Raw genomic sequence first — 26,472 nt, 5'->3', positions numbered from 1 at the left:
TGACTGTAGTTCATTCTCCGACTTCCGTGTTCTTTCACTGCTACCATCTACCAGCCGGCCGACACGAGAGCCAGAATGTCTCATCAAACCGGCATCCAAGGTAAAATCCTTACGGTCTTTTATTGTCGATTCAAATAACCCGGACTTAGTTTATAGCGTTGCTTTTGTACATGTTCCTTTATTTGGCGCTTGTTTGTAAACAGAAGAACCTGTTGTTGTCGTCGCTGATACTGAATTAACGTTACCTTGTAACGTTAGAGTTTTATCGCGAGCTTCCAGTAAACAAACCAGAGCCAGACAGGGAATCTGTGTCAAGTGTACTCTGCCTTTTGTTGCATTAATATGATCATGCAAATAAACTCGGATTGGTCTTTCACTATCAGTATGTTTTCAGACTGAGTTGAGGATTGGGAAAGAAGGCAGCAGGTCTCAAAGGTCCAGCTGTAATAACCGTGTCTCCTTTATTCAAAGGTGTTGCTAGGCATTATGCAACAGACATCTGTTTACATTGAGCTTTTACTGCAGTGACGTTGTGTTACAGTGACAAGAAGTGTATGAATCAATGCAGTCATGCTGAAAGTTTAATTGAAGAACACCTTGCATGGTCCTATGCAAATAATTTTAATAAAAGAACATACTCCATACTCAATAAAAGAATGGACTGCAGTCTCCAAACTGTCCCTCACAATGCCACTTTAGATTCCTCAATTTGGTTCATAAGCCAAATTTCAATTCCGTTGTCCAGAGATGGTCAGCTTTGTTTCGCATCAGAATAAATGGTCTCATTGTGTCCTGTGCTTTCTCTTCTCAGCTACCGGGGAAGTGAAAGAAATCTTTGCGAAGGCCCGGAATGGAGAATATCGGCTCATCAAAGTAGTGATAGAAAATGGTGAGATGACTGTTGTACACATGAGAGTACAAACATTTGTTAAACAGCACTTACTTTAAGTCATATAAAAAAAAAAAAAAAAAAAAAAAAAAAAACCCAGCACAATTATCCGTGGTTTTCTCTGATTTTAAAATGAGGATGGGCTTTAAATTTAGAACCTTATGATATTTACTTTTATTTGCAAAACATCGGTTTCCCTTCAAACAGAATTGCTTAATTTGTTTATTATTTTACCAGAATATTAGATAAAACATGTCGACAATAGCGATAAAAAATATATATATTGTGTTTTGTAACACTTATATTAAGATAACTTAAACATTAGAACAAATTTATCTTTAAAAAAAATGTACTTAAAGGTACTTAAAGTTTCACTGTATTAAAGTTGTTGCTTTCTTGTTTATCTCGCATCAAACTAAAAGCACTAACATCTTTACAAATATTAGAACTAAAATAAACTAGAAATAAAATAAAATGTTACGAATACATTAATGTGATCAAAATTTTTTTTTATATTTTGGTTGAACTATTCATTTAGTAGTAGTAGTAGCACTACTAAATGAATAGTTCAACCAAAATATATATATATATAAAAAAAAAATATATATATATATATATATATATATATATATATATATATATATATATATATTTATATATATATATATATATAATTACTAAAACTTAAAAAAATTCAACTAAAAGTAAAAAATGAATTCAAAATATTTGTCAAAAGTAACAGTATCTCACATTTTCTGAACTGCTAAATAATACTCTGTAATTTTTTGTTTTACTGTATTTAGTCAAATACAGAAAGAGACTGTCAATGTATGACGCAAGAATCTTATCACACTTTCCTTTCTTCTGTTGTGTTCATGTAGAGAAGTTAGTTCTGGGTGGAAGTAAACGGGCTGCAAAGAAATGGGACCAGGAATGGGACAGCTGTGTTCTCCCTCTGGTGGAGGATGACATGCCCTCGTACCTTCTCTACAGGCTGGATACCACCAACAACCAGGGTTATGAGTGGATCTTTCTGGCCTGGTCTCCGGATCACTCTCCAGTGAGTTGGTTTGCATGCTGTCACATCTTCTTTCAGCTTGTACGAGGCCAAAGGACATCATGAGTTGACATTGCTCAGTGCTTTTTAATCCATCCACTCCATATACATATAATATCCCTGGTTTAAAGCTCTTTAAAAATATCTGGTTGCCAGTTAAGCCTGTCCATATGAAGACAGGTTATAATAAGAGGTTTTTGTACTGCTATGTGGATATGATCTTCGAGGATGTTGTACCATTGTTATAACAAACCTTGTAATGTGATCTTTTACCAAAAGATAATTATCAGGTAAGCTCATATAATGGAAACCTTGTTCATTTAAGCAAAAGAGTTAGACATTAATCTACTTTCACGTTTTTTTTTTTTTAATGAAAAGCATGGTTGACCTGATACAGAAAACGTACAGTTGTGCTGCCAATTTACAATTCTAATTTTCTCCCTTAATGTTCAACAACTAGAGGGAGACTAAAATGGCTAGAGTCCCAATCGCACCCAAATCTAAAGCCTACTCAAGTTGCTCAAACCAAGAGCTTTCCTATAACAAAGCATCTTTAAAATTGAAATCTAGAAATTTCTCCTGGTTGGATTCAAGTATTAAAAGGAATAGTTCACCCAAAAAATTAACATTAGGTGACAATTGTATCCAGCCTAAAACCATACAGGATGTATACGACTCCGTTTCTTCTTTAGAATGGAATTTATCATTACGTCACTTGCACATTACATCACAATAATCCACACGACTCCAGTCCATTAATTAATGTCTTGTGAAGTGAAAAACACAAACCAATCCATCATTAAGCATTTTGAGTCATATGCATTACTTGTGGATTATTGTGATGTTTTTATCAGCAGTTTTGACTCTCAGTCTGACGGCACCCATTCACTGCAGAGAATCCATTTGTGAGCAAATAATGTAATGCCAAATCTGTTCCAATTATCTAATCAAGAAATAAACTCATCTTTTATATATATATATATATATATATATTGTTTGTTCTATGTTTATGATTATATGATTATAGAAATATGTTGGCCTAAAACAGATTAATCTGATGCATGTTCTTGTTCCTAAAAAGAAAACTGAATCCAGACTCCAACTTTTCCTTTCAGGTTCGACAAAAGATGCTGTATGCTGCTACGAGGGCCACGCTGAAGAAAGAGTTTGGTGGTGGCCACATTAAAGAGGAGATTTTTGGCACAGTTAAGGTATGACATGTATCATCTGCCATTCTTTAAATCAAACCTTGCATGGATGGCAGCCATAGGTTTCCCCACTAATGCATCTCTTTCTGCTCAGGACGATGTCTCTCTAAATGGCTATAAAAAGTACCTTAGCTCCCAGGCGGCGCCTCTGCCTTTGACTGCAGCAGAGGAGGAACTGAGGCAAATCAAACTCAATGAGGTAATGCTGACATCAACATAAACACAGCATGGGTGTACACCTTAGTCAGGCTCTGCTGAGGCTTTATTAAAACAGGGCAAAAACACATTAGCCCAACAGTCCAATCAGGCCTTTTGTATTTTAGTAACTTCACGAGCTGAACAAAAAGAAGTTTCTTTACATTACGCACAACATTATCTCGTAACAAAACGATGCGTCTTTGCTCTATAAAAGCCATGTTTGCATTGTGAACTAAAGCACACAATGTTGTTTGCTGAGCAGTAGTAGTAGAAATACTATAAAGGATGTCCGAAATCACCATGTGTATGGAAAAGTCTTTGCAAAAACATAAATGTAATGTAATATTTAGAATCAAACATACGCTGACTGAAAATAGAGAAGCTCAGTCCCATGCACTCTCTCATTTAAACCAGCTCCTGGAACCAATTGCAAAGGATGCTGCTGGCAACGCATACAAACCTCCCCTCATACCATAAAAGGATACGATCTGACTCTTAAACGCTTCGTTGGCTGTTTCAAAATGACAGGCAGCATAAATGAACCAATCAAAAGGCTCTCTGATCCCCCCACCCCCACCCAGAGCAACAGCAGCTGTGGGAGGAAGATAATGCTACACTAATCTACATGTTTGAGAGGAGAGGAAAGCAGCTTTGTGCTGTTTTATTTTTATTAATTTGTTGAAGGAGGGATTTTATTGAGTAGATGGGTGGATGAAATGCTGTTCCCAATCCTGGATGAGAGTCAAAGCTGGGGGTTCATTCAGTGGGTGCAGCACAGAATGTCAGTTTAAAAGAATTGTTTTCTATTTTAGTATATATTAAAATTTAATTTATTCCTGCATTTGTAAAGCTAAATTATATATACAGTGGGGCTCGAAAGTTTGGGCACCCTTTGCAGAATCTGTGAAAATCAGAGTAATTTTCAAAAAATAAGAGAGATCATACTAAATGCATGTTATTTTTTATTTAGTACTGTCCTGAGTAAGATATTGTACATAAAAGATATTAACATTTAGTCCACAAGACAAAAAAAAATGCTGAAATTATTAAAATAACCCCACTCAAAAGTTTGGGAACCCTTGGTTCTTAATACTGTGTTCTGTTACCTGATGATCCTCGGCTGTCTTTCTGTTTTGTGATGGTTGTGCATGAGTCCCTTGTTTGTTCTGAACAGTTAAACTGAGCAGCGTTCTTCAGAAAAATCCTGTCCTGCAGATTCTTCAGTTTTCCAGCATCTTTGCATATTTTAACCCTTTCCAGCAGTGAATTTATGATTTTGAGATGCATCTTTTCAGACTGAGGACATTTGAGGGTTTCAAACACAACTATTTAAAAAGATTCAAACATTCACTGATGCTCCAGAAGGAAACTAGATGCATTAAGAGCTGGGGGGTGAAAACTTTTGGAATTTGAAGATCAAGGCAAATTGTACTTAATTTGTGTCCCGGGAAACATACAAGTATCTTCTGTTGCTTACGAAGGGCAGAACTAAATAGAAAAAAAATATATTTCAACAAAATAAGACAAATTTGGCCATCTTCATCGTGTTCAAAAGTTTTCACCCCCCAGCTCTTAATGCATCTTGTTTCCTTCTGTGAATGTGAATGTTTGAATCTTTTTAAATAGTTGTGTTTGGGTCCCTCAAATGTCCTCAGTGTGATAAGGTGTATCTCAAAATCATAAAGTCACTGCTGGAAAGGGTTCAAATATGCAAAGATACTGGAAAACTGAAGAATCTGCAGGACCTTAAAGATTTTTCTGAAGAACGCTGCTCAGTTTAACTGTTCAGAACAAACAAGGGACTCATGCACAACTATCATGATATATAATCATGCACAATTTTTTTTAAATAATATCAACATTGTAAGTCTAGTATGCACCAGAGATGCTCACAAGTCTCTGAGCTAGAGTCCAAGTCAAGTCTCAAGTCTCTGAGCTAGAGTCCAAGTCAAGTCTCAAGTCTCTGAGCTAGAGTCCAAGTCAAGTCTCAAGTCTCTTTATTATATTAAGTCTTGTAGTGTATTTTCTTCTTCCATGGATCTGAGGAATCACACTATCTCAGGGTTTTGTTTCAATAAGAAAGATTTTATTTTCAAGAGAAAATAAAACCGAGAAAGCTCTGCAGAACAGTCTGTCGAGTCTGTGTCGGTTCTCTATTTTATACAGTGCTTCTGAAGGCGGCTTCACATTGATTATGCCTGATTAATTTACATATTGACCAATAAAAATCTTCCACATTCTCCCCTTTGAGACTTAGTAAGTCTCACATTTGATCATTTTTATCCAGAGTGCTACTCCATAATGCAGTCATATTAGTTACTCTACCTAATGACTAAATAAGTCACATTGTATTATCACCAGTGACTAGATTATGAAATTCCACTCTGAGGGATTACTGGACCAAACATCTCTCTCCTAATTTGACAAGGAGTGAGTAAAAGATCCAGTCTCCCTAACCCCTCTTTTAATAGAAAACATTGTTAAAAGCATGAATTTGCAACTGGTTCAGCATTTGCCTGGTTCTCATAGTTATGTATAAAAGGCATAAAAATACATACATCACATCACACATTGAATATCACAAGATTATAAGAGTTGATCTTCAGCTCAGATACCTTATGTATCACAGAGAGCCTTTTTTGTTACCCTCAAAAATCAATTTCCCATTATCTTGACATTTTTAAATTTAATTTGCTTAGCTGTGGCTTTAACTGGTGCCCTCAATATAGGAAGTATACAGTAAAATAGTAAATCTCCTGTCAATAATGCTTTCCCAATTTAGTTATAAACTATGGTCCTATTTTATTATCTTTCCAACATTTTCTTTTTCGACCATTCTTAGCCTTTTCAATTTGATCAATTCTTCATTAAATGCTCCCTTTTTGAGCAGTATTATTTGGTATATAAATACAGCATTGTCCCCCAAACATAACACATACTTTTCCTTCTTCAGTTTTCAAATAATCTCGAGCTTTTCTATTTTGCTCCTTTCATTCTATTTGTTGGCTCATATCTGCTGCCACGTATTTTGATCTCAGTAGCAGTCCCATCACTCTCTCATTCCATCTTCACCAGGGAGACTCTTTGCGAGTCGTTGCAATGGTCTTTCCCTCGTTGGCAAGGGTGGGTTCGTTACTAGCACGCCCTTCATCCCTCACTTCATGCTGTGTGGAGATGTTGAATCTGGTTGACGTCTTTTAAGGTTAGAGATGTGAACTCAGGTGTCACTCTGTAACCGTTTTGCTGATTAATGCAAGGCTCTCTTGAGATCATAACTGCACCCTCACTGGTTCTCTTTGATGGAGCGAAGCATTCCTTGGCTTTACTGGAACTGCTGTCACCTGTAAATGGAAACCTTAAGAATTTTTTGTTAGTGTTATCAAGCATGCTTATTTGTTCATCTGCTAGTCGTCCTTCTTGGTGTGACCTGTGGAAATGTAATGTGGGTTGAGGGCTGTCTTGGCCCCTTTTTGAGCTTTAACAATTCCAGTGCTGTCCTTATAATAAGAAAAGGGTGAATGCCCATTTTCTATAATATAATAAATAATTTGGTTTTACTCTGTTATTGGCATCCTTACTATTTTTAAATTAATTTAAATTTTATTCTCAACAATTTGCTTATTTAGTTATCTCTTTGTTTTGTAAACTGAGTTCCCCCAGATTAATGGATAATTTATCTAAGCCTATCTTGCTCCGTAGCATAGGCCTTTTGACCTGGAAAACACTCAACCCACTTTATTTATTTTAACAGTCAGAAAGACAATATTTTATCCTTTTGACACAATCAGCTCCATCATGATATGCTGAAAAGAAAGTTAAATGTGGGGTGGACAGAGCAAGCTTGCTTTGCTCTGCTCTGTCTTCCCATGTTATACGCTGCGCATGTGTGGAACTGTTTTTCTTTCTGCCACAACAAAGACCTAGGTACTGACCAGGAAACTTAACCAAATTCATCCATGGTCATTATTTTACTGGGCATAAGTTTGCCCTGTGGGCCCACATTCAAATTTGTATACAGCTGTTTGGGCAAATTGATTGAATTGCCTCAGTGTCTCGTCAGACACTCTCTTTCATGCCATACAACACCATCATTCATACTTTTTCACACTTTTCACACATACTTTTTCACACTTTTACACCCCTTTTTTGCCAAAAACTTTTCTTTTCTTTCTTTCCTTTGTTCAAAATCTAATAGATTAATTTGTTTAGAATATTAGGCCTAGGCATTGGGCATTTGAGAGAGCCAATTATCATTTCTCAAATGTCATGTGTCTAATTTACAGTTTAGTCAAATACTTTTTTGTTATTGCTCATGAGCAGCTCTGAGAAGAGGATTGGAGATCTCTGCATAATCTAGGTTCCATGGCCATCAACATTTCCTTCTTGTTATCCCCAGTGATGACAGTATATGTAATTACATGATTTTGGAAATAATGTTTTATTCAGTTTTACCTTAGAAAATTACCTGTAAACAAAATCGAGTGACCAATATTTCAATTTTTTCAACCATATATTTTTCTATTGTTCATCAAGATACCAATTTTTTTTTTTTTTTTTTTTTTTTTTTTAAAGCACTCAGCATTGTTGTCAAGTATTCATTTATGCACTTTCCCCTAGTTGTTTAATGAAACAGCCTTACTATGCCAAATCCAGCTCCATGTTTATCTGATTGGTGAGTCAAGTACTCACTCCTGTCTGTCAAAATTATTTTTTCTTTAAGACATGAGGCTGGACTGGAACCTATTGAAAAGCAGATTGAGAGAGTTAGTTAAAACACAGAATTTAAAGAAATGCTGTGAGACCAGTGAATAATCAAGATTAAAACATAGTAAATAAGATAATGAAATAAAATAATTAACATTTGAAGCAGTCTCTATGTGTTCATTGAATCTGCAGGACCTGTGCACTGAAGGAATGGAAGTCCTTCTGGTTAGATCATCAGCCTGGGCTGTTGTACTAGGTTGTCAGTCTGTGATGGCACTCAAAGACCTGATGTTGTGGTGTACGGTCTCCGTTGTTTCTCTGCTTCTTCTCAGTCTGGCTTCTGGTTGCTTTCTGCCAGATTTCTGCAGTTCATAATGTTCTTTTCACCCTCAGGAAAAGTCTCAAGTGAAAGATTCACCTTTTCCTGCTTTAATTTCAGTCTTTATCCTTGCTGAAGTGTGTTCTCCTCTTTCAGTAGGGGAGGGGAACATCCATCAGCCCCTCCCTCTTCTTCTCTCTGTAGCTGTGTTTGCTGCTTTGCCACTTCTCCAGTTCATTGCTTTCCTTTGTCAAGGCACTGTTCCAGAAATCATCTGAAAGTTTAACACTCAGAGACTGCATTAATCAAATGTACCTATATAACTTCTGACCAAACTGTGTCTGAGCAATCAGCTTTTTTCTAATTTTCACTCTTCAACCTCTTTCAGTAGTCCCTTAATAAAAACAAAATCATCTGGTTGATAACAGCAGTTCTCTTATTCTTTGTTAGTAAAGCAAGTTCTTCATTGCAGGAAAATAGCAAGCATTTTTTTTTCTTCGTTGCAAGATGCAGAAATCAGCTACCTTTATTATCTAAGTATACAGCAGTAAAATAAAATAAACCTTCCTTTTATAACAGCATGACATGCATATGGTAAAATAAAGACTTCAATCATAATTTTTCTTCTATATTTGCATATATGATTTAGAATAATCTGGTATTGATGAATTAATGTTTCCTAACCAACATAAAATAATTCCTATTATTGTAAATAAAATAATTAAATTTAATTCTTTAAGCAGCTAGTTCCCTTCCTATTATAAAATGCCTATGGCTTTTAAATCAAAATGTCTATTAACTTGGTCACCCAATCTTGCTTTCATTCCACATTGCACAAGTTATTTCTTTTATTTTTACATTTACACAAGCCCAATCTCTGAAACTCTGTAATGGATTAACTTTCATACTGTCCCAGGGATAACAAAATACAAATTTTAGATGTCTTCACATATTAGATATAAAGTTTTAAGCACGTGCATCTTTTAAATTAATCTATTCAGACAAGTTATTAAATAATAAATGCATATCTTATTTTAATTAATTTATTATTATTTCTATATTCCACCATATCTGCCATCTCTATATTAGTCCATTTCTTGGAACATTTATTTTTCTCTAAAACAACCTTCATACAGTTGACTTTATTGTTTTAGGGCTCCTGCATTCCTTTCTCAACACCAGCAACCCCTCTCTGTAACCTGATCACTCCCAAGTGATGGTCCAGGAGGGGAGAGCACCTCTTGCTCCACCCATGTTATACAACTTTACTGTGGAAACGTCCTCCTTTGTTCTCACTCCCACTACACTGGGCTCAGAAAATTTTCTCCCCTTTGCCCTAGACATCCTAAATGCAAAAATCTATTATAGATCTTGGTTCAAACTTTATTGATGCTATTTTCCTAACCTCATTCACACTTTCTGCACTCTTTATTGAGCCAGAGTGCTTATTCTTGCATACTTTTTCCTTTTATTTAAGGGATAATCAGTCATTAATTGTCCTTTTATTATCAAGGCTCATAATACATTCATCCCTCTCAAGTGGATACTAGTTGCGTCCAACTCCACCCAGCCACCCTGAAGTGACTGTCCAAGAATGGTGCGCAACCTTTTACCCACCCAACACGGAATTTCTTTGTTCACACATTCATTCAGTCCGGACACAGATACATTCACACAACAAAACACAGCTCTTCCTAGAGCTCGCTCTACCTAGAGCGTCCTTAAGGGCCCATCTATTCAGTCCTTCGAGAATCTCACTTATACATTCTCAAAGCGGTATCCATGGGACTTTTCCTCGCGATTCCTTAACTAATCTGCTTATCCGTTTATCACTGTCCTTACTCGGCACAGCTATCCAATAAACACAGACCATTGCATACAATGTCTTTCTGCCTACACTATCCAGATTAAAATCAGGCCTTTTCTCAAAGACCTTTCAGTAAACCAAATATGTGTATGCAGTTTTCTTCTGGAAACAAAACCCCCCATTTTTATTTATTTAATTAGTTCTAAATTTGGTAGAGCAGATTTTAAGTGACCTTACCGCTCAGAACTGACCAGTCAACAACACACACTAATTATATAAGCAAAAATGCTTACCTTATTCTATGGTGGCCACCACTGTGTGTGTGTGTGTTGCTCATCAGTCAGCTCAAAAGCAGTCGTCCACTCTGCTCCTTTCCAGTCCCATCTGGGGTGCCAAATGTAGTGTATTTTCTTCTTCCATGGATCTGAGGAATCACACTATCTCAGGGTTTTGTTTCAATAAGAAAGATTTTATTTTCAAGAGAAAATAAAACCGAGAAAGCTCTGCAGAACAGTCTGTCGAGTCTGTGTCGGTTCTCTATTTTATACAGTGCTTCTGAAGGCGGCTTCACATTGATTATGCCTGATTAATTTACATATTGACCAATAAAAATCTTCCACAGTCTCTGGTTATAATAAATGTTCCATCACGTACAGCGACCCATCCAAGCTGCTTAGAACACTGCATAGCTATATATAAGGAATTCAAAGCATGTAATATGTTATTATGACAACTCTATCTATTAGCATACAATATCAACTTTGATTTCGGTATATAATCAGTGTAAACAGGCTATTGCAACATGACAAAAACACCAAGAATGCTTTACTTTTAAGTTAATATCTGTATTTTGCATTTATGGATTCAGTAATGGCCTTCTGTCTGTCCTGGCTGTATAGCTGCACACCTCTTGTCTGGCTTAAGAATGAACAAAGCTACGCTGACTTATGTTATTCATACAATACCTACTCACAAATAAACATCAAAAACAAAGCCGGCTGCAATGAATTTCTGTGCAAAACAGCTTTTACTACAAACACTTCCACACAAGAACATTGTTATCACACAAGAACATTTTGATAGAGAACCAAGAATATTTAAAGTAGATAAAATTAGAATAAATAAAATGGAAATGTCTACATACTATTACTACTGTAAACTTTGCAAATAGGACATCAGACCCTTCAAGTCAGTGAACAATAACAAAGTGGGCTGCAATGAATATCTGTGCAAAACGTCATGGCTCCGCTCCTACCCAATGACAGAGGCACGCAGGTTTTTTTCCACTGGAGTACTCACGTGAAGGATGCGTGCACAACTAATAACTAATATCATCACGCTATAAAGGGTTGGCCTGCGCTGGGTGCCCCCCTCCCCCTATAACTGTTCTGTATCGAGGAGGAGCCCATTTGTGTGCATCTGTGTGAAAAATGCGCTCTGAAACACGCATAGGAAAAAAGAGCGACAGAAAGAACGGCTCCCATCGTTCATGTTTATGAGCCGTTCAAAAGAATCGGTTCGTTCGCGAACGTCACAACTCTAACAGCGAGCTCATCTGCCGTTTACTAAAAATTAACATTGTTCACGAGTCCCGCAGCTCGAGTCCGAGTCGAGTCTGAAGTCTTTCGAGGACGAGTCTCAAGTCGAGTCTGAAGTCACTGTTTGTGCGACTTAAGTCGCACTCGAGTCCGAGTCTCAAACTCGAGTCCCCATCTCTGGTATGCACCCTTACTGAATAAAAGGATTAATTTCCTAAATAACACAGTGTTTCTATATGTATATGTTCTATTTGATTATATTGATATTAATATAAATAAAACAATAAATGCTTAACAATTCATATATAATTGTACTGACACATCCCTATAATTTATCCTTGGTTATTTTGACATTTTATGCTGCAATTAATTATATAAAGCAGGAAAAATGCTTTAAGCTTAGTTTGGTGTGTCAGGTTGATTATTTTAACCCTTTAACTTTCACCCTGTCCCGTATACGGGACGCCTACATTTACTTCACTATATTACAATTAAATCTAATCTAATCTTGACAAACTATATATCGTATACTTAAAATCTCAAAATGTTTCCTTTAAAACCCATTCAAAAATCAGACATTGCATTACCATGTAAATCGTACATCAATATAATGTTACAAAATGTTTTCATTCATGAATTATAAAAATGTAAGTTTGAATCGTGTACTATAAAGTCTATATTCAAAAATGTGAGTGACAGTTAATTTTGCTTCTTTTTGGATGACATATGGCAACACTAGTGGCATGCTAATTTATCAAGGATCATAGTTTAACAATAAACATTCTCAAATCTCAACATGCAGTGTAACAACCTGGCTTTATAATCTAAAACATGAATTGCAGAAGAATCTAACAACCGTTGTGACCGCTTTAGTGTTAACAGGCCAGTGCATACACATTGTTAAAGGCTTATATGTGTGTTTTCAGTTGCAGACAGACATCCATGTTGACACAAGCAGCAGACTCTTCAGGGAGTGGCGTTCCCTATGCAGAGAGAAGCTATTCAGGCTCTGGAGCAGTTCAGGGAGAGAAGGATTAACTACGTTCAACTGGTACTTCAGGCCTTTTCCCTGAACAATAGCATCTCATCCGACCTTTTCATCATTATCATCCTGTATATTGCATTCAAAGAAAACCCCTGAAATGCATAATGGTACTGTATGTTTACAGTTAGAAGGCAGACAGGTTTGGTTGACCCCTACCCACAAAACCACCAATATGTGATTGGGAATACATGTTGTAGAACTGAGTAATTATTCATATACACTAATTATCTCCAACCTATTAACAGGAAATAGATTTTCCTAAAGAATCCATCAAGTTGTCCAGCACGGCTCCCACGGAGCTGAAAGATTTGCCTAAAAGGATCCCAAATGATGCAGCTAGGTATCACTTTTTCCTCTACAAACACTCGCATGAAGGAGACTACCTTGAGTCCACAGGTAAGAGTGACGTGTCTTATGCTCATTAAATGTGTGCGTGTGTGTGTCTCTCTCTCTCTCTCTCTCTCTCTCTCTCTCTCTCTCTCTCTCTCTCTCTCTATATATATATATATATATATATATATATATATATATATATATATATATGTGTGTGTGTGTGTGTGTGTGTGTTATGAATACTAAATAACGTGTATGTATTATGTAATTATTAAATAATATGTTAGGAATTATTACAAAAAGGCTTTTGAACTGTATTTTTTATTATTACTTTTTGTTATATATGTTTGCCTTTCTTTCTTTCTTTTTTTTGGATAATGTCTGTTAATAGTTATTGATTATACAAGTAAGTTGGTCTGTTAGTTAGAACATATTTATCTGATTTATGTTCCAGCTTATTCCTAAAAAATAAGAACACATTTTTTTTTTGAAAATTAGTTGACTATTTAACTGTTCAGGAGAAATATACATTTATTTTACATTTTATAAAAGTATATTTTTTGAATTACCATTACCGGTTATGCATTTTTATTTTTCTAAGATTTAAATGTTTAAAATCTAATGGCAGGTAATATTGGTGGGCTGTGTGACAATAGTTTCAAAAGTGCTTATGATAAACGCATATGTATAATGCATTTTCAAACTGTTTTTTGTGTGTGTGTATGTGTTTTCAGTGTTCATCTACTCAATGCCTGGTTATAAATGTGGCATCAAAGAGAGAATGCTGTATTCAAGCTGCAAGAACCCTCTCATAGACACAGTGGAGAGGAACTTGGGCATTGAAATTGCAAAAAAGGTATTATATGTTATATATGCTTGCCTATATAACCCTTTTCACTGTGGTATTAAATACTGCATACACCATTCTGCTAAATTCCTGGAAGCAAGTGTCATTTTAAGGTTATCAGACCATTTACAACAATGTTAATGTTAGAGTTATCACCTTTGATTCTTCCTTTCAGCTGGAAATTGACAATGGTGATGTACTTACCAGTGACTTCCTGTACGAAGAGGTTCATCCTAAGCAGCATGCATACAAGCAAGCTTTTGCCAAACCCAAGGGGCCGACCGGGAAGAGGGGGGGCCGTAGAATTACACGGGCGCCAGGGGACGGCGGCGATGATGATTAAACCTCTTCCTGTTCTGAATCTGACAGTGGTACATTCCACTTAGTCTAATGAATCCCGTCCTCAAAGCGAATTCCCCTTTTTACCCAGACCCATGTAGACCACAGCCCTATAGACTGATCTATGCACAAAGTAATACACTAAGCCTGTGAAATTACATTTTGTAGCTTGCAATATGATACGCTATGTCGAAGAACACAGATTGATGTAGACGTGAATGTTTTACCAAACTTCACTCGCATTCAAGAATGCCATCTGTGATGTTCCTGGTAATAGTTTTAACACTATTATGCTGTTTACTTGCATATTAGCCAAGATTATGATATAGAGTGCAATAATGTTGAAATAGACACTCCATTTAGTGCTTGTTGTCCAGAAATAGATATTGATTTTCAAACCTTTTTGAAGATAGTTTTTGAGAAAAAGAGATTGTTTCCCATAAACAGATATGTAGTCAAGGTATAAATTGCACTTTCAGTGGTAGCTTTCCAGCTTTCCATTTTAGCTTAGGAGTAACTTTAATATTTGTCCAGGAAAATGGCTGTGGAGATTAGGCATGATTTATGTTTGGAAGTCTGGAAAGTTAAACAGTCCACAGGAAGGTCAGAAGTTCAGATCTGTTTTATGAGGCCATATGCATTAATTAACTTTCTGATTGATTAGGTTGAAGATTTTCTTAAGGAGTGACTACATAAATGATCAGTATTCTGACAGCCACTGAAGCTTGTAGGGATGATTTCAATGAAGGATTTGCCAAGAATATTGTGCTGAAAAGGTTCCAATACCTTTTTTTTTTAATGTTTTAATTCTTGAAAATTGGTCTTGTAATTTTTTTTGTTTTTAAATGTAGGATTGTTTAATTATAGGGATATGATAATAAGATAATAGAATCCATCATAACACAAATCTGAAAAAGTGATGCCTCTCTGCATCTTCGATATTTTTCACGTTATTCTAGTGAAGACTAAACCCGCAGAGATACTATTTTTCTAAGCCTGTACAGCTGTTTGTCCAGATGATGTCGTTGTGTAACATCTTGAAGTGAGTGTCCATGGTTTCAGAGGTTTAGGGTCATCCTGTCTGTCTGAACGAATGTTTTACATGTCATCTAATGGCCAGCCTCCATTTCATGCCATTTGCAACCACACTAATGTATAAGTGCTTGGAGTTAAGTTCACTCAGCATCTCACTTGGGATGCTTTTGAAAGCACTCATAAGGGAAGGGACTGTAAGTTCCAGAACCTCTGGGACGATCCATCTACTGATTCACATCAGGCGAACCACTATTAACATGTCTCCTATGTAAGGGTATTATGAAGTCTGGAAAGGAATCATTGAGTCTTAAATGTCTTTTTCTATGCATTGTATAAGATGGAGGATAGAGAAAAATAAAACGATTTGAAAGAAAATTGTACAGGTTCTGTATTTCTCACTATTTTAACAAAACAAAAAAAAAATATGATTTTAGATAGACACACACACACACTCACTCACAATTTAAGACTTTTATAACCAGAAAAATGTGTTTGTGAGATTGTTTCAATTGTAGCCCATTACCTGACAAATTAGATGACAAAACTTGTTAATCACATAATCCATTACATTACACAATTGAGGTAATGTAATCAGACCATTTTTTATTACTTTTAAATTATCTATTTTCTAACTTGTCTATAACTTCGTTTTAAATAGAATATTCTTCTACTCTTGATATAAAAATACAAAGAGTGCATTCCGTTCATAATTAACAACATGAAGTGTTGAAAGACATAGTAATAAATGGTTAAACATACTGAGTGAAAATTTGAATAAAAATTAATGTGTTCATCAGTGGTTGATGCAATGTTAAAAGACTTTAAATTATTTTTTGTAAATCCAGATGTCAAATGCTGCTCATTGTGACTTAATATGACAACATGCCTCACACATTTTGTATAAAATCAACACTTCAGGTTAAAAAAGTACTGAATCTATTTTTGAATCCTTGCTATTTCTCGGTGTTTGCGCTTCTGTGTCTTTAAGAGCTGTATCAGATGTGAACTGACAACAATAACACGCGGGTGAGTGCAAGCACTATTTTCGAATATTCATATTTTGCTTGCTATGTATTATGACGCTACAGCATTAAACGAACCAGCTTTGTAATGGTGATTCAGTTGTTTGTATTGGATCATTGTAATGATAACACGATACATTCTTCTTTACATTTCATTATAAGTTTAAATTACATGCCTATACAAGTTAATAAATCACTCAAATAATAATGAAATGATTGAGTGACTTAATCAGTATGTTCGTTTAGGGCTTCAGAATGGAGAGGGACACTCTCTCGTGCTTCATATCAGACCATGACGGTTTCCATGGAACCATAAAAAAACTCACCTCAAGACTTATTGAGATGGACACCAATGAAAAACTTGCTAACAGTCCTAGTCTTCAAGAAGAACATAAAAAAGACCTCGTCAACCAAGGCAAGCTATTAAAAGGGATGATAAACTAAAACAATCTAAACCAGATGACGCTGACATTTTAAATCAGGATTGCTTTGATCTGAATGTAATCCTGGGTCCAGCTGTGAACAAAGAGTTGGAGCATTTCACTAACAAAATAAGAGTAGCAGCTGGTGGGCAAGAAAAGGTGGAACTGTCACTGAGCTCTTATCCTGATAAACCGTAAGATACAACTTTCCCCTTTCTCCAGACTGTGACCAACCAATCAGAGACTCGGGTCAGAAAGGACCCAGACTTCAGTGAGCTTGGTAATTGAGCCTTTAAAGGAGAAGCTGAGGAAGTCTTCCAGTACATTGATGCAGAAGTACCAGGTTCTGCATTCACCTTCCTGTCCGATGATAGCAAGGAGCACCGAGCTTCAGTTCACCATTTTGTTAGCGAGCAGTTTGAACGTCTTCTGGTTCCCAGCAGTTAGCAGAAGTGAGAAAAAAAGTGTTTATTAATGATGGACATCTGCTGATGCGCAGGTAATGCTTATAAATCTTCACTGTGTGTTGTTTGCTTGTAAATCTACAGGCTGCTATCATTTTCTCTTTGAAGGAGCACCCCTTTGAAAAGCAAATGATGGTCACTTAAAAAGGTGGGGAAGGGGGTTGAAAAAATGTAGAAGTTAAACCCCCTGCTGTACATTGTGCTGGAGTGCGGGGAGGACACCGATCCCTCACACCTTCTCACTCACATCAGACCAATCACTCATATCGGAGTGATCTGGTTGGACTTGAACCAGCAACCTCTGAAACCATGAGGCAGCTGTCATTTTACAATAAACCAGATACATTTTCAATCCATGACACCACCACAGTCCTGGTTGTGAGTAACACATTTTTAGCCATTAGTGCCACACATTGAGGGCTAGCATTTAGGCCGATGTGTTATATATATAAAGCAATATGAGCTTTAACGCTCAAACTCCACGATCCCAACACAACACTCTGCATCCTGAGTCACTGACCCAGGTGAGTTAATGGTTGTTTTGAACGGGTTTTGTTGAGAGCTTTTTATTTTTTTTCTTAGTTTTGCTAGACACCGTAACAACTTTATCTTCTGCACCACTGCATAGTGGCTTCTGTTGTAGTGTTTTAGATGGGAATACGATAAAATAGCATTTTACAAATTCTATAAGCCACAAAGTTTTTTTTTCCTGTTTAGTGGTAGAAATAATGACAAATTAAGTAATCATAAATATTATAAAATACCTTAAAAGGACTTTGGTTAATAGTAGGATTTGAACTAACGAACAAAAAAGTGACATGACATTCAGCCAAGTATGGTGACCCATACTCAGAATTCATGCTCTGCATTTATCCCATCCAAAGTGCACACACACACACAGAGCAGTGGGCACCCATTTATGCTGCAGCACCTGGGGGCTCAATGCCTTGCTCAAGGGCACTTAAGTCATGTTATTGCCAGCCCAAGATTTGAACCCACAACCTTAGGGTTAGGAGTCAAACTCTCTAACCACTAGGTCATGACTTCCCCTAGTTTGAAAGATTGAAACAGTTTACATTATATCCTGAGTCACTGAATTTGTGGTGTTTAGGTGTGTTTTTCTTTTGTTTTTTTTTTTTTTTTTTGCTGGATGTCAGGTTTAGAAAAGAAAAAAACACACACAAAAAAAAAAACATGCATTAACACCAAACATCAGCAACTCAGCTTGACATGAGTGTAGCATTAGACCGACATCGCTCCATACTGTGTAGCTTAGACTCAACATATTACAGTTAGTCTAAAGTACAGTTTACAAGTAATGATGTATCAAAAATAACATTTTGTTTCAACTGACATTTAAATAAGACTTTACTTCACAGTAAATACAAGTTATCTTAAATCAGGTTTCCTGCACATGGACTGATCACTGGTGGTTTTAATGAGAAGCAGCGCTTGTACTAAACTACTGAACTAGCCTAAGGTTCCGACTGACTCTATTAACCTACAGTAAGTCTACAAAAGAGGCCAAACAACGATTACTGATAATTCTGCTTCATAATATGAATATCAGATGTTGATTTATTCAAAGATTATAAATGCAATGCAACAACATTGGATTCATTTGTGCTTCTGAAGTTCTGACAAGGAGCTCAGCAAGAGAGCAGCATGTAAACGAAGACTAAATAACCTGACAGGGGAACTGTACATCTGAATTACACATAAATAGACACTTAATGACTTAAACACAACGATTAATAATTCTAGACGTGTAATTTTACAAGAGAAATACACTACAAGAGAAGCAGGCGTTACAGGTGAGTCGCGTGACATCTTCCACTCCTGTTAGTTTATGGGCTCAAGTGTTTACTGTTACGTGACATCATGAGTCTGTAACTCAGCGGTCATCTGCAGAGTACGCATGTGTTGTTGTGACTGTTATCAAGCGTCATGTTGTCGAGCAGCATCTGATTGTGTCAAACTGAAGCCTGATTCTGTCGACTGGTGGAGCGGATGGAAACTGCACTTCAGTTTTAACCTTATAAATCAGTGTTTCTCAAACTTTTTCAGCACAAGGACCACTTTATCTTCCAATTTTTTTCTGAGGACCACCTAACAGAATCCCACTCTAACACGCCCCCAAAAACCACCAAAATAGGAAGGATAAGCTACATTTAAGTTTAATATGTGACTGTTTCAAGTCAAAAACGAATTATTCAAACACAAATGCAATAATATGATCAGAAATTATTATATACATTTTTATTTAATTTGAAAAAGTAAATGTGAAATGAGTTGCAGCTTAATATGAGCAACAAACTGCACATGTGGAAAAAAAACTGCAATTAAACATACTGTAACAGCCTAGGTCCCACTTAATGCCATTCCAAAGAGCCATTATTTTAAAACTGAGGTGGTGGGTATAGGAAGTCTATGGTTGTAACTATGGTAACAATAAAATGCTGAAAAGAATGTTCCCCTTAATGTCCAATATCACTGAAATTACTGGGATTTCACACATGAAACAAAAACTAGTACATTACAAAACTAATAGATCTGTGGATTCTAGATTTTGAGATTTCCATCTAAAACTTAACGTGAATATTAATGAGACGGGTGGTGCTGCTTATCACACATCAATGTCTGGCTCCAAACACTTGCCTAGTTTAGGTAATCGTTTCGCGGACCACTAGGGGGCGATGGCGGACCACTAGTGGTCCGCGGACCACACTTTGAGAATTACTGTTATAAATCAAATTGGATGGACATGGATGGATGGATAACAGGCATGAAACCAGATCAGGTCATATCAGAGGCGCTCCCCCTTGTGGACAATAAGTGTATCTGCATTAATACATGAAAACAGCAGGAGGAGCGAGACTGTGTATCCTGATCTTGGTGAGCCACTGTCCTGATTTTTTCTCCAACTCTGATGAAAAACAGCTGAAGCAGCTAATCAAAGTCTTGAGGATTAAACAACTTTCAGGATGATGTGTTGGACTCATGTTTTTTGCATAAGTGGCAATTCATATATTTAATTGGCCTATATCAGAAACGCCAAACAACAAATTGTTGCAAATAATTGTGACTCATAAAACATTGGTTTGCCTAATTCTTTGGTTCAAGTTGAGATAGATTTGATGCTAAATCCAATGGAATAATTTCCTCACTTTCTGGCGCTTTTTTTTCCTTAAATAACTTAAGGAATATTTTGAGGTCACCCCTGTGCACGACTAGAATGCATTTCGTTCATAGTAGGTGCGCTTCATCGTTTTGACCACCAGATGGCAGTATGCAGAAAAGTTTTGAACCCAAATTCAATAAGTTTGTATTGAAAGAGGTTGTGAGATGATACATTTTTCTTGCAGTAGGGTTAAACATAATATTGTACCAAAACATTAAAAAGAACAAAAAACAAATGTATTCTCAGTAAACATTGTTTAGCTAGTGATTTTGTTCAGTCAGTGCTTGAAAGACCAGGTTTGCAGTGACCTGCCAGTGCTCAATATCTGTGGACAGTCGGGCTTGGACTCATAGAGGAAAGTTTATTAAAACACAGGCTCTCATTCATAAGTAACATAAACAGCCTCGTGGCCTCTAAACCCCTTTAAACAAGTGCTCACTCTGTCTCTTATTCTGTATCTGACTTTCTTAGATCCTTAATGTCTCTCATCCTGTATCTTCGTTAGTTATCTCCTCAATACTCTAATCAAAGTAGGACACAGTATTAATGTTAAGCTTTATATGCCAGCATCAAACCCCAAAGGACAGAATAAACAGGATTGGTTAAGGGACTGGGTCATAATGTTCCTTTTCCAGTCATCATAAATGATTGCATTTTGGCTTCTACCACATCCAGAGAATGTTTCACACAGTTCTGACCTCAGAGAGCAGTGTGTTTTGTGTGCCTCCGCTATGGTGGTCAGTGTTTAAATCTGTCAGGATGGGCTATGTTGTTTAAACATCAATGTCAACTGTGGTAAGCAACCGATGAGCAAGCGTAGTCTTCATCTTAGTCTGGATGTTAAATAGTTTGGAACTAAAAACGATGTTCTCCGTCTTGTTTTCACAAGAATTCGGTTGTTGACATTGAGACCCCAGCGTCCTCTCCTTTTCTCTTCATTATGAGATTTGCGAAGCTTGGCTGAAGTGAGCAATTAAAGTTAACAAATCATCAAAGCAATTTTGGAGTTATGTGTTGAACTTCACGGATGAATCTCACACAGAAATGTCTGGGTCATATTTCACCCCAAAATAATAATAATTTTAAAAAAAAACAATAGATTATATTTTGCATACATAAAATGAAACCTTTCATTTAATATAATCCTTGAATAAAATGAGAACATTTTCTTCAGAAGTATAACTGAAATGCAAAAAATTTAATAAAATAAAAAATAAAATATGATGATGAAGATTATTATTAATATTATTATTAAAATGAATACACAGTGAAAACTATCCTGTATGTACACAATGTTACTTAAAAAAATTATTTATTATTATTATTATTATTAAAATGAATACACAGTGAAAACTTTAGCTAAAACTGAAAATCCATGTAAGCAGCTCTCAGATTGGAGTTATATGGTTGCTGGAATTTTAGCTTTGCATCATAGAAATAAATTGCATGGTAAAATATCTTAAAACAGAAAACAGATATTTTAAATGTACATATTATTCAAAATATTTCTTGTTTTATTACATTTATGGTCAAATAAATGCAGCTTTGGTGAACATAAGAAAAAAAAAAAATATATATATATATATATATTTATATATATATATATATATATATATATATATATATATATATATATATATATATATATATATATTTTTTTTTTTAAATATATATATATATATATATACTTTGATTAACTCCTAAATCCCAGTGTCCTAAATTTTCTGTGATGACAGAAACATGGTCCACAAATCTGTTCGGTGTCACTCCGCAGGGCAATCATATTGATCTGTGGAAACCACTAGCTAAATTATCAACAACTGACAGGCAGCGGAGATCGAGAGCAATTGTTGGAGGCAACGTTTCCAGTGTTTTAACATTTCAGAGAAGGACTTGGCCAACTGAAATAAACACACAATCAATTCAGCTCACAAGTTTTTAGCCATGCTGTTTTTTCCCCTTCATTTCATAACCACAGTCTCTTGATGCTATTTTCATGTTTAATCTACAATCGCAACATAATGTTTGGCGTACGAAAATGCCAAAGTGCTTTCCATTGGGAATTTTCGCTGGATGGGTTTGAAATTAAAAGCTCTTGTAAAAACTATTGTGTGCCCTGCTATGATGCGGAGGTATTTGGTTGCCATGGTGAGGCAAAGCTCGTAATTTTTAATGGTTCTATGCTCGGTTCTGCAGAGCCTTAAGCAATGGCTCTGAAAAACTGCCAACCTCAGCAAACGCTCTGCGTGGGGCATGTTATAAGAGTGGAAGCTCCATACACACACTCACACACACATATGCCTACCTGCAAACGCTGGCACACGTAGACGCCTTCAAGAGAAATCCGTCTGCCCTCTTGTGGAGGTGGCCTGCAAACAAACATTTTCATTAACCACTTTCAGCCCACAGATCAGATTTTGTATCTAACTCTAATTGATTGTATAAGATCTTGTCATTAAGGCTGGAGGACAGAAGGAACAGCTGGGATGGAGACTTGTAACAGAATCAGGGAATAATAAATATCTCTCAGCTCCATTCTATGACCATTAGTCCTCAGCAGGAGACACGTCCATCCATCACTGCCAATGAAAGATGGCTAACATTTTTACTCAGTCTTACCTCTCTTCCTTATCTTATTGCACTTTCGCCAAGTAGGACATGTTCCTTAACTGGATTAACAATGTTGATATTAGAACCTTGCTTAAATTGAACCAATCAGATTTGACGAATAACTCCAAAGCACAAAAATGTATCATAAAGTCCATCTACTTACTTACTTCTAAAGGGATCATTCACTCAAAAATTAAATGCAATAAATTATAAATGCAATGCAACAACATTGGATTCATTTGTGCTTCTGAAGTTCTGACAAGGAGCTCAGCAAGAGAGCAGCATGTAAACGAAGACTAAATAACCTGACAGGGGAACTGTACATCTGAATTACACATAAATAGACACTTAATGACTTAAACACAACGATTAATAATTCTAGACGTGTAATTTTACAAGAGAAATACACTACAAGAGAAGCAGGCGTTACAGGTGAGTCGCGTGACATCTTCCACTCCTGTTAGTTTATGGGCTCAAGTGTTTACTGTTACGTGACATCATGAGTCTGTAACTCAGCGGTCATCTGCAGAGTACGCATGTGTTGTTGTGACTGTTATCAAGCGTCATGTTGTCGAGCAGCATCTGATTGTGTCAAACTGAAGCCTGATTCTGTCGACTGGTGGAGCGGATGGAAACTGCACTTCAGTTTTAACCTTATAAATCAAATTGGATGGACATGGATGGATGGATAACAGGCATGAAACCAGATCAGGTCATATCAGAGGCGCTCCCCCTTGTGGACAATAAGTGTATCTGCATTAATACATGAAAACAGCAGGAGGAGCGAGACTGTGTATCCTGATCTTGGTGAGCCACTGTCCTGATTTTTTCTCCAACTCTGATGAAAAACAGCTGAAGCAGCTAATCAAAGTCTTGAGGATTAAACAACTTTCAGGATGATGTGTTGGACTCATGTTTTTTGCATAAGTGGCAATTCATATATTTAATTGGCCTATATCAGAAACGCCAAACAACAAATTGTTGCAAATAATTGTGACTCATAAAACATTGGTTTGCCTAATTCTTTGGTTCAAGTTGAGATAGATTTGATGCTAAATCCAATGGAATAATTTCCTCACTTTCTGGCGCTTTTTTTTCCTTAAATAACTTAAGGAATATTTTGAGGTCACCCCTGTGCACGACTAGAATGCATTTCGTTCATAGTAGGTGCGCTTCATCGTTTTGACCACCAGATGGCAGTATGCAGAAAAGTTTTGAACCCAAATTCAATAAGTTTGTATTGAAAGAGGTTGTGAGATGATACATTTTTCTTGCAGTAGGGTTAAACATAATATTGTACCAAAACATTAAAAAGAACAAAAAACAAATGTATTCTCAGTAAACATTGTTTAGCTAGTGATTTTGTTCAGTCAGTGCTTGAAAGACCAGGTTTGCAGTGACCTGCCAGTGCTCAATATCTGTGGACAGTCGGGCTTGGACTCATAGAGGAAAGTTTATTAAAACACAGGCTCTCATTCATAAGTAACATAAACAGCCTCGTGGCCTCTAAACCCCTTTAAACAAGTGCTCACTCTGTCTCTTATTCTGTATCTGACTTTCTTAGATCCTTAATGTCTCTCATCCTGTATCTTCGTTAGTTATCTCCTCAATACTCTAATCAAAGTAGGACACAGTATTAATGTTAAGCTTTATATGCCAGCATCAAACCCCAAAGGACAGAATAAACAGGATTGGTTAAGGGACTGGGTCATAATGTTCCTTTTCCAGTCATCATAAATGATTGCATTTTGGCTTCTACCACATCCAGAGAATGTTTCACACAGTTCTGACCTCAGAGAGCAGTGTGTTTTGTGTGCCTCCGCTATGGTGGTCAGTGTTTAAATCTGTCAGGATGGGCTATGTTGTTTAAACATCAATGTCAACTGTGGTAAGCAACCGATGAGCAAGCGTAGTCTTCATCTTAGTCTGGATGTTAAATAGTTTGGAACTAAAAACGATGTTCTCCGTCTTGTTTTCACAAGAATTCGGTTGTTGACATTGAGACCCCAGCGTCCTCTCCTTTTCTCTTCATTATGAGATTTGCGAAGCTTGGCTGAAGTGAGCAATTAAAGTTAACAAATCATCAAAGCAATTTTGGAGTTATGTGTTGAACTTCACGGATGAATCTCACACAGAAATGTCTGGGTCATATTTCACCCCAAAATAATAATAATTAAAAAAAAAAACAATAGATTATATTTTGCATACATAAAATGAAACCTTTCATTTAATATAATCCTTGAATAAAATGAGAACATTTTCTTCAGAAGTATAACTGAAATGCAAAAAATTTAATAAAATAAAAAATAAAATATGATGATGAAGATTATTATTAATATTATTATTAAAATGAATACACAGTGAAAACTATCCTGTATGTACACAATGTTACTTAAAAAAATTATTTATTATTATTATTATTATTAAAATGAATACACAGTGAAAACTTTAGCTAAAACTGAAAATCCATGTAAGCAGCTCTCAGATTGGAGTTATATGGTTGCTGGAATTTTAGCTTTGCATCATAGAAATAAATTGCATGGTAAAATATCTTAAAACAGAAAACAGATATTTTAAATGTACATATTATTCAAAATATTTCTTGTTTTATTACATTTATGGTCAAATAAATGCAGCTTTGGTGAACATAAGAAAAAAAAAAAAATATATATATATATATATATTTATATATATATATATATATATATATATATATATATATATATATATATATATATATATATATATATATATATTTTTTTTTAAATATATATATATATATATATACTTTGATTAACTCCTAAATCCCAGTGTCCTAAATTTTCTGTGATGACAGAAACATGGTCCACAAATCTGTTCGGTGTCACTCCGCAGGGCAATCATATTGATCTGTGGAAACCACTAGCTAAATTATCAACAACTGACAGGCAGCGGAGATCGAGAGCAATTGTTGGAGGCAACGTTTCCAGTGTTTTAACATTTCAGAGAAGGACTTGGCCAACTGAAATAAACACACAATCAATTCAGCTCACAAGTTTTTAGCCATGCTGTTTTTTCCCCTTCATTTCATAACCACAGTCTCTTGATGCTATTTTCATGTTTAATCTACAATCGCAACATAATGTTTGGCGTACGAAAATGCCAAAGTGCTTTCCATTGGGAATTTTCGCTGGATGGGTTTGAAATTAAAAGCTCTTGTAAAAACTATTGTGTGCCCTGCTATGATGCGGAGGTATTTGGTTGCCATGGTGAGGCAAAGCTCGTAATTTTTAATGGTTCTATGCTCGGTTCTGCAGAGCCTTAAGCAATGGCTCTGAAAAACTGCCAACCTCAGCAAACGCTCTGCGTGGGGCATGTTATAAGAGTGGAAGCTCCATACACACACTCACACACACATATGCCTACCTGCAAACGCTGGCACACGTAGACGCCTTCAAGAGAAATCCGTCTGCCC

General features: G+C 36.1%; 1 protein-coding gene across 1 annotated transcript; it reads left to right on the top strand.

The window, feature by feature from the left end:
- On the top strand, positions 1–15,658 carry LOC113063883 (twinfilin-1-like). The gene is given in 10 exon segments (XM_026234293.1): positions 1–100; positions 812–889; positions 1,771–1,949; positions 3,062–3,157; positions 3,249–3,353; positions 12,647–12,668; positions 12,671–12,771; positions 13,011–13,161; positions 13,833–13,954; positions 14,121–15,658. Coding segments are annotated over 10 exon segments (1,047 nt in total). The 5' UTR covers positions 1–75; the 3' UTR covers positions 14,289–15,658.
- The last annotated feature ends 10,814 nt before the right edge of the window (positions 15,659–26,472 follow it).

Source organism: Carassius auratus, chromosome 4 (genome assembly GCF_003368295.1).
Source record: "Carassius auratus strain Wakin chromosome 4, ASM336829v1, whole genome shotgun sequence".
NCBI lineage: Eukaryota > Metazoa > Chordata > Actinopteri > Cypriniformes > Cyprinidae > Carassius > Carassius auratus.
This window is presented reverse-complemented; position numbering and strand designations above follow the sequence as displayed.